The sequence below is a fragment of the Nicotiana attenuata genome, chromosome 7, assembly GCF_001879085.1.
Source record: "Nicotiana attenuata strain UT chromosome 7, NIATTr2, whole genome shotgun sequence".
NCBI classification, from domain to species: domain Eukaryota; kingdom Viridiplantae; phylum Streptophyta; class Magnoliopsida; order Solanales; family Solanaceae; genus Nicotiana; species Nicotiana attenuata.
In genome coordinates, this window is record NC_031995.1 from 57,962,020 (window position 1) to 57,972,326 (window position 10,307).

The window sequence follows — 10,307 nt, forward strand, 5'->3', positions numbered from 1 at the left end:
TCTTATGTTTATCGCCGTGTACTATTAGTATGACTCCAATCTTACTATGTATTGGTTCAGGTACACCAAGTGAAGCCGGATGTACTTCTTGGTTTGTCTGCTGTTGGAGGCTTGTTTTCAAAAGAGGTATAAAATGAAGAATTGATAATTTGGCATTTATTTTAGCTACATAAATATATGCACTTGTTCCTTTTTATTTTGTTGCCGCAACGAGAAGAAAAAACCTTAATTTATATATTTTCATGGAGATTTGCTTTGCTGTTATCTCGCTTATACATGATAATTTCTTGTAGCACTTGATGCTAGAATGACAGATGGTTCGCACAATGTACTTTGAAGATATAGTTGTGAAATTTAGGGGGAAATCACACAGATTTCTTCGAATAACGAGATTTTAAGTAAAAACTACTGCTACAACTCATTGCAAATGAATTGAGGTGTCCGCTTCTTTCATATGAAATTCGAATTTAGAAATTGCAAATTTTCTAGCTTGTAGGATGGGTTTTACTAGTTGAAATTTTAATTTGACAATCTAAAGTTGAATGCTTAACTTTTATTCTAATGTCCAATATTATGGAAAAATCATTCAAAAGACAACAAGATAAAGTCATGCTAAATAAATATGTTGATTTCTTTTTAATTATACACTTTTTACATGAGAAAGTTTGCTTTTAAATATACTTTAAGTTGCATCTCCAGATTCCAAAATAGCTCTAGTTTTTGGTTTAACTTGATCAGGCAAATTTGCTGGATTCCAGATCTAGCAATTTATGTGAAAAATTAACATATTGATTGGGGTTTTTATTAATTTAATAAATTTGATGTCTAACCTCTTAGTTCATTGTTTTAAAGTGTTTATTGTTATCAAACACTCCCCCCCTGTGATTCTGAGGAATAAAGGGGGGATGGCTTGACCATAATTTCCCAAGAAAGAGATAGAATCTCACCAATTGGAAGGAAATGGAGGGGTTTGATCCATTTTTATTCATTTTCATGGTATGAAAATATCTCTGCCATAAAAGGGAGAGCTCCTAATTCTTCTTCTGCAAATCAGAGTGACGTCATTCCCTATCCATTGGAGATAGTGTTTTAGTAAAGACGAGAGGCTCTCTGTTTCTTGGATGACCTTTTGAAACTCGAAAAAAGAGAACTTTCTTGTATTGTCATAAAATGTGAAACCACAATGCTATTTCCCACTAAGAAATATGTCAATTGTGTAATCGTCTATCAACATTGAGGCATGGTGATTGGATTTTCATGTCTGCTTCTATAAAGTTCATTGTAGCAGACTTGTGTCTGCATGCTAACATATAAAGAACGGGCCAAGACTGGGTTTAAGGATTCTCATTTTCCATTTCGGAATAATAACTTAATGTTAGCTGATTTAAAAATTGAACATGGAAATGTTTTTGCTTTAGTTGGAGCACATGTTTTCCTCCCAAATCTTTCTTAGCATTATGGCCACTTAAAGGTGTGAGAACTGGAAACACATCCTTCCCCCTCCTTTTGTGAGCATTAAAGTTGGCTTGTTTGGATTGGCATTTGTGCGCGGGAGAATGGAGAGCTGCTTTAAATGTGACTTGTAAAGGAGAAAGGGGAAAAGAGAATATGAGAGCCCTTTAACTTTGAATGGTGGTTTTTCTGAGCCAACCACGTAACAATACCGTGTGCAGGTTCTTTAAGGTGTTCTGTTTATCTTTATTTTTTTCTGGTTTACTTTTGATTTCTGTATGGCGACTCTATACCGTTTTTTCGTTTGTTCTTTACTTTCTCTTGCCCAGGTTTCGGGTTTAATTATACCTTCACTTAAGATTTAAAAAAAGCATGTGTACTTCTCACAAAGTGAAGTGTTTTTGTGTGCATTACTTTATGTGGGTAAAGTAAAGTTATTCCCTATGATCAATTATGTGGGTGACTGAGCTAAATTGTGTGAATGAGATGCTTTTAAGAGGAAGGGAGGGAGGGAGGGAGGGGGGAAGGAGGGAGGGAGCAGCCCGGGCTATTATTTGGTTTCATTCCATGTCCCTTTTCCTTAACTGTTTTTTTTTGTGTGGTTATAATGATGATTTGGCATGACAGATTTATCGGCTGTCTTTGTAGGCTTTAATTTCTATTTTGGCACTGTTGGAAGATTTGTGTTTGAAATTTTGGAAATTTCAGGTATTGGAAGCCCTTAGACATTCAACTTCAACTCGGCCTGCAATTTTTCCAATGTCAAACCCAACAAGAAATGGTATAAACTAATTGAAAACTTAAAAGATTTTGAGGTTGATGGCATTCTCATTCACAACTTTCTTCTTTAATAGCTGAATGCACCCCTGAGGAAGCATTTTCTATTGTTGGTGACAACATTATTTTTGCAAGTGGAAGCCCATTCAAGGATGTGGATCTTGGTATGTCTAGTAACTTATGTATTCTAACACGTGCTATCATTCTTTTGGATTCCTCCATCTTGATAGAGTTTTCATACATTTCTCCTTTTGGGTTTTTTAACATTTGGAATACTGGTTTACATGTATGTAAGATTTTTATACATAGATAGCAATAAAAAAAAAGGGATAATACATAATTACCCCTCTGGGCTTGAACCACTTTTCCAGATGAACCATTTATCTTTGCGGGAATCCTATGACCCCCTTGGCTATTTTTGAAGCGAAATAAATACCACCTTCAGTGCTGATGTGGCACAGAGGGCGCATTTTCCCAACCCAACACACGTGAGGAACAATAAAAACAAAGACAAAAAAGTTCTGGTGGGACCCACCATCTTCATTTGACTACTCATCTTCTCATTTTCTCCTCCCACCCTACTAATAGCCACTGAAGGCAAAAATCAAGCTTTCTTGTTCCGATTTTATTAAACTTTCCTCTTCATATCACATCTTTGTTCCATCTCTAATACCACCTTCCACCATTTTTGGAGCCACAAGGAAACACAAAAAAAACACTTTCGAATTTCCACAATTAAACCCACCAATATTTTTTTAAAAAAAAAGCTGTTAATCTATAAATTTGTAATAAAAGGACCTTCAAAACGTTGTTCTACTATCACAAACCATCCCACTTCTTCATTCTTCATCTAAAAATTCCTCTATCACCCACTATTATTTGCAGATTAATTTGTAAATAATTAACAAATTTAATAGCATGAAAATAACTGAAATATATGATCTTTTTATACCCCTCACACCTTGAATCTTATTAGAAGTAGCCATAATTGTTTGAATGTAGCAGCAAAAAATAATTGATAGTTGAGATTTGAGAGAGCGGGCGAATTTTTTTTTCCAAGTCAACTTTTGCTGATCCTTTTCGACGGATCTACCATATTAATGGAGGATCTCATCATTTATCCACACATATTCTTCTTACATAACCATAAGCCATGTGACAATTTAAGATCTGGTAAATGTGTCAATCTTTTGGGAAACAAACTAATAAGCAGCGTTGTGAAAGAGCGAGAAGCGAGGAAAAGCGACAAGCCCCTTTTCGCTTAAAGCGTGAAACGAGAAGCAAAACGCTCGCTTTTTTGAAATGAAATGGAATTAAAAAAATAATACTAAAAGAAATACTGCATAGACAACACATGTTACACATGTAACTACATACAACACATGTAACTTCTAATACTAAAAAAATTGGCAGTGAGACTAAGGACAAAAAATATGAAGAACTGAAGAAAAAAAATTTGATAGCATTTCGCTGCAATTTTAAAGACTGAAACGAAAATAAGAATAAGAAGAAGAAGAAGAAGAAGAGAATGAGAAAAAGAAGAACTGAAGGGGAAACAAAATTTGGCAGCATTTCGCTGCTATTTTAAGCACTGAAATGAAGAGAAGAAGAAGAAGAAGGAGGAGGAAAAAAATACCTGGGTTTGAAAATTGAAACCCTAGTCGCTGCTTGCTCTGCTGCTCGCTGATTTTGTAAAAAAAGACTGAGCTTTTTTATTTTTCAGTGACTTAAAAGACAGAAGCGAGCGCTTCCGTCGCTTCTCGCTCTTTTGGCAAAAGCGGACACTTAATCCTACCTGTTACGCTTCACCCCCACAGGAGCAACACAGTGGCTGCCTCGCTTCGCTTCACGCTTAAAGCGCTGAAGCGAGCGCTTTTCACAACACTGCTATTTTTTTTTTGGTCTTTCGCCCGGTCTCCAGTACCCGCATTAGGGCGTGGCTAAATCCGTATTTGCGCCTGGGAAGTCCCACATTGAGGGGTAAAGCATTCCTTAACAAAGGCTACTCCATACCCAGGGCTCAAACCCGAGGCCTCTGGTTAAGGATGAAGGAGTACTTGCCACTCCATCACAATCGTTGTTGGTCATGCTACTCTTTTATTCTTCAGTCATATAATTGCATGACAACTTCTATTTATTTGTGTGAGATATTTCAAATTTGATTCGATATATCATTCACTAATTAAGAAAACCAACATTTTAAAGTACTTTTAAGGGCATACGATCTTAATGTATATGGGGTTGTTTGAAGTCTAAGCATGCTTTTATGCAAGACTAAATTGGAACATAACCAAGTTTTGTTTATACAGTTGTCGAACATCTTAAGACAGATACTATCCTAACTTTCTTTTGGGTTGAGAGATACACCTCTGTGATTTAACTTGATCTCTATTTTAGAATTTGGGTTTATGCCGGGGCTATCGACTACGGAAGCCATTCACCTTGTTGCTTGTTAGGAGATTGATGGAACAATATAGGGAGAGGAAGAAGGTTTTGCATATGGTGTTCATCGATTTAGAAAAGGCTTACGATAAAGTCCCAGGGAGGTTCTGTGGAGATGTTTGGAGGCTAGAGGGGTACCTGTGACCTACGTTAGGGTGATTAAAGACATGTACGAGGGAGCGAAGACCTGTGTGAGGACAGTGGGAGGGGTCTCGGACCATTTTCCGGTCATGATGGGGTTGCATTAGGGGTCGTTACCAGCCCTCTTTTGTTTGCCCTGGCAATGGACGTACTGACTCGCCACATCCAAGGGGAGGTGCCGTGGTGCATGTTATTTGCAGACGACATTGTTTTGATTGACGAGATGCGAGACGTATTAACGCGATGTTAGAGGTGTGAAGACAAACTCTGGAGTCTAAAGGTTTCAAGCTGAGCAGAACCAAGACAGACTTGGAGTGTAAATTTAGTGGTGCTACTCAGGGAGTGGAAGGGGAGGTGAGGCTGGATTCACATGTCATCCCTAGGAGAGAGTGTTTTAAGTACCTTGGGTATATTATACAGGGGGATGGAGAGATTGATGAAGATGTCACGCATCGTATTGCGGTGGGATGATTAAATGGAGACTTGCTTCTGGTGTTTTGTGTGACAAGAAGGTACTGCCAAAACTTAAAGGTATGTTTTATAGAGCGGTGGTCAGACCGGCTATGTTGTATGGGGCTGAGTGTTGGCCAGTCAAGAGGTCTCACGTCCAGAAGATGAAGGTATCAGAGATGAGGATGTTGAGATGGATGTGCGGGCATACCAGATTAGATAGAATTCGGAATGAAGTTATTCGGGACAAGGTGGGTGTGGCCCCTATTGAGGACAAGATGTGGGAAGCACGGCTTAGATGGTTTGGTCATGTGAGGAGGAGAAGCACAGACGCTCCGGTAAGGAGGTGTGAGGTTGACATTGGAAGGCCTTAGGAGAGGTAGAGGTAGGCCGAAGAAGAGTTGGGGGGAGGTGATTAGGCATGACATGGCACAGCTACAGCTAACCGAGGACATGACCCGTGATAGGAAGGTGTGGAGGTCGAAGATTAGGATAGTAGGTTAGGTAGTCTAGATTATTCATACCAGTAGTGTTAGTACGTACTCATGCATTTGGTCGTTAGTAGGCTTATTTGAATACCTGTCTTTTTTTTTTATTTTTATTTTTTTATTTTTAACGTTTCGATTATCTTACTATCTTGTTGGTATGCTGCTTTTACATGGTTTTTCGGTGTTGTCCATCTTGTTTCTTGTTATTATTGTGGGTACCTATGCTTGTCTGAGCTGAGGGTCTATTGGAAACAGCCTCTCTACCTCCACAAGATAGGGGTAAGGTCTGCGTACACACTACCCTCCCTAGACCCCACTATGTGGTGGGATTATACTGGGTATGTTGTTGTTGTTCTATTTTAGAATTTCTCTGTGGTCCTTGTCTCTCTCTGTGTGTGTGTGTCTTTGTTTCGTCCTTCTCTGTACCTAATTAAATACTTAACAAGAGAAGCTTTTAGGATAAGGTAAATGGTACAGTCCGACTTTCTGATATTTATTTCTCCTTGCTTTTGACAATAGAAAAATGCTAATAGGATATTCATCAAGCATGTTTGCAAAAATACTTGGGGGAAAAATATATCGTACAGAAAAGTTTGGAAAATTTAATTTTTTTTTAAAATTTCGGTATAGGTAAAGCCATACAAGATAAATTGGTATCAGATGTACAGATCTTGTCCTTGGAGTAACAATTTTTATCTGCATGGGAATTTTGCAGGAAATGGTCATGTTGGACACTGCAACCAAGCAAACAACATGTTCCTTTTTCCTGGGTTAGACTCCAAATGTCCAAAGATGAAGCTAGCTAGTTTAAGCTTTTCCATATTCTCTTTTCTGTTGTTTTTCTTTTCCTCCTAACAATGTTTTTCGTACGTGCTTCAGAATAGGACTTGGTACTCTTCTGTCTGGATCTAGAATTGTTTCAGATGGCATGTTACAGGCTGCAGCTGAGTGGTACTATCCTCTTTCGATGCTTTAGTAAAGTTTCCGAGTCTACCGATCTATTAGCACATGAGTATGTACTTCTATTTTCTAACTAAGACATGGATATTGCAGCTTGGCTGCATATATGACAGAGGAGGACATCCACAAGGGGGTTATATACCCTTCGATATCCAGGTATATTCTTTAAAAGTATTTGGGAGCTTCATTTACAGGGGGACAACTCACCGGAAAAAACTACTAGGAGCAACTTTAGGAACACAAAGCAACATTATGAGACTAGTAAAGAAGTTTTTTCTATTTTGCTGCCACCTAAAAATAGATAAGGAATGTTAATCTTCTCAGTTTGCTCAGGAGTTGCATTCTAGACATGAGAAACGAAATTTTTATTTCAGAAAAATGCTTATGAATTTCTTTAGTTGGAGACTGATAAGAAACTTGTCTCAAGTTGGCACCAGTTCTCAAGATCTGCTAAATTCCCAGAAAAACCCTCTTGGATGTCAAGTAAAGACGGTCTTACAAAACTCTAGACTTCCTCAACCTTCTAGATCTAGTTCTCCATCTCTTGAGAATCATTTTACATTTTGGAATGCATCACTACGATGTCATTGCTCTATATGCATCAGATTTACATTGTTGGTAAACTTAGTGAATGAACTATTTTCATCGCAGGATACGCGATATAACAAAGGAGGTAGCTGCAGCTGTGGTAAAGGAAGCTATAGAAGAGGATCTAGCAGAAGGATACCGTGAAATGGACAGTCGAGAGTTACGGAAACTTGATGAGGTATTTTTACTTTATGAACCAGTTATCTTTGGAGATATATAGGAGCTTCCCAAACTGTGTGTTTGCACCTGGGACTTGTTTTGATTATGTATAATTACCCCAGTTATGAATGAACTAACCAATAATATATTGTATGAAGTACATGCTATTTACGCAAATTATTGCATTATTGATGCAATTAGCAAGGGAGTCACCAACCAAAATTATGAACCACTGGAAGCATGTTAAATTGCAAGGGTTTCATAATAAGATGGAATTAAGGCGGTATATGAATTGCAAATTTAGCTCTGATGAGAATGAAGGCATAAGAAGAATGAATGAAAATGAGATTTAGACAATACTGTGGTGCATAAATGCACATAATTTAGATATCTCAGCTCATTCTCATGGTAGATTGGAAATGATAGCTGAAGATTTAACGTGCATAATAGATTGATACACGAAATGGAGGAATGCTACGAGATTTCTATGTGATGAAAAATACCTAACATGGTGAAAGGCAAGTTCTATAGAATGATTATAAGTCTTAACAAAGTTAAATGTGAGGCATTCTTGGGTCTCTAAGATCCGATGTACCTGCAAGATAAATTTCGTAAAAATTCGGATATAAGATGGATGTAGGGTTACACAATATTGGACAAGATTACGATAATTTCTAGGCCCTCTCCTTGTTCCCCCTTTTCTCTTGGGATAGTGCCTTCAGGCTTTGCCTGCCCTTTGTAATAACAAAATACCAGCTTGGTCCGGGAAAGCGCTGGCAACAACAGAAAGGAAGAGATTCATGTACCTGTGTCCACCCTGAGTTGTGTGTGATAGTTGCATGCAGTAATATATTTTGAAACTTGGATTCTTTAGTTGGTGGTAGCTTCTATTCAACATGTTATTGAATTACAACTAAGGAGAATCTACCACCAATGTATGTGGTGGGATGGATGAGATCCCCTCACCTTTAACGAAAAGGTCTCGGTTTCGACCTATGGGAATGAAAAAATTCCTGGTAGGGAGTGCTTCCCCCTTAAATAGGTCCTATGCAGCACGAATTTGAATTAGTTGGGAACTTGGGATAGTGGTTTCTGGATACCAAATGGTTAAAAAAAAAAAAAGAAACTAAGGAGAACCTAAAACTTTTTTGACCGTCTGAGAAATTTGTGTAGTTGTGTGATAATTGCCTACAGTAATATATTTTTAAAACAAGGGTTTTGTAATTGGTGGTAGCTTCTATTCCGAACATTATTGAACTGCAACTAAGGATAACCTAAACCTTTTTTGATTGTTCGAGAAACTTGTTCAGCTAGCTGTGATAATTGCCTACATTAATCATCATATCATACTATATTATAAGTGTGAACATCTTAGATGAAGACCGAAATACCAAAATATCCTTATAAAGCTGAATGACACTATTGCCCTTCTATTAAATATTATTGCTAATTTTTTTTTGGGATAGAAATGAAAATACTCATTATTATAATAAATACCATATTAGATACAAATACAATATAATAAATGTGATGCAATTAGTGAACATTCACTATAATAAATACTACTAATAAAGTTATTTCTTAAACATCTCGTGCATGTATAAAAAATTTCTAGACCTTGCATTTACGATAATTCTTCTTTTATTTCTCTTGAGTTTTCAGATTTTTTTATGAAGGAAATCATTTTCTTATAAATACAATTATGATTCAAAACGTTTAACTATAACGTACAAAATTAAAAATATATATTTTAATTTAATAAATAATAATCATGCTTTCTTCTAATTAATATCAACAGAATTATTGTATTTTTAAAATATATTATATTACTTATTATGTGATACACGTGTAACGCACGTATCCGAGAACTAGTATAATTTAAAAACTTGAGTTCTTTAATTGGTGGAACTATTGCAGGCACAAATATCTGAGTTCGTGGAGAACAATATGTGGAGACCGGATTATCCAACATTGGTTTACAAGAAAGATTGATATCCTCGTTGCTAGCACCTTTTCATGTCTCTCGCAGCATAAGCACGGGGTGCGATGGATCCGACAGAATCATGGTCATTTTTGCACACGATGGCTCTTCAACATTTGACAGGCTGAGGACTTCTTGAATATTATAGCTTTTATTGGGTAGTCCATACTTTGTTGTCTGTAAAAGTGAATAAATGCCTTCTCTTCCTTGCAAGATTGTGAGCATCTTGTTGTACAAATATACTATAAATAGCCCTCTTATGTAGGTGGTGTGTACAAGTGGTTGAAGTTCTGATAGTTCTGTATACTCTTTCTGCCTTGTATAATAAAGGATAACCAGCATCCAGAGTTTTAAGTGTTTATTTTTGACTCTCAGCCGGTTAATGAATTACTTCACTTTGCGACCCTTCATGCTGAAATTTATTGAGTATAGCACTTAAGGGGTCGTTTGGTAGGATGCATTAGATAAGCTAATGCAGTGTATTAATAATACATTGTTTGGTAGACATTTTGAACCTATGCATTAGTTATGCAAGCATTAGTTATACATCCTAGCCTATGCATAACTAATGCATAGAAAACAATGATATTAGCAATGCAATGGGTTTTAATGCATGCATTAGCTTAGTGAAAGATAAAATTGTCCTTCAAAATTTATGCTTGATTAAAATATGCTAGTTAGTATATTAATGCAAATTCAAAATAATTCAAATAGTGAGAAATAAAATTATATCCCTAGTAAATAAATAAATACTTAGCATATTTCCTTTTTTATAAATAAATATTTAATTTTATTTTACAATATAGGTAGACAAATAAAATAAGTTTTTTAAAATTTTTTCATATAAAAATATTTCTCCAATTGCTCTT

At 36.5% G+C, this 10,307-nt stretch overlaps 1 protein-coding gene across 1 annotated transcript in view; it reads left to right on the plus strand.

Moving 5' to 3' along the window:
- LOC109229152 (NAD-dependent malic enzyme 62 kDa isoform, mitochondrial) overlaps positions 1-9,821 on the plus strand; it is a 36,026-nt gene extending 26,205 nt beyond the window's left edge. The window contains exons 12-19 of the mRNA XM_019394493.1: positions 61-126; positions 2,161-2,233; positions 2,307-2,393; positions 6,466-6,520; positions 6,630-6,701; positions 6,804-6,866; positions 7,362-7,476; positions 9,375-9,821. Of these exons, the coding sequence (XP_019250038.1) occupies positions 61-126; positions 2,161-2,233; positions 2,307-2,393; positions 6,466-6,520; positions 6,630-6,701; positions 6,804-6,866; positions 7,362-7,476; positions 9,375-9,449 (606 nt within the window). The 3' untranslated portion in view covers positions 9,450-9,821. The remainder of the gene's footprint in view (positions 1-60; positions 127-2,160; positions 2,234-2,306; positions 2,394-6,465; positions 6,521-6,629; positions 6,702-6,803; positions 6,867-7,361; positions 7,477-9,374) is intronic.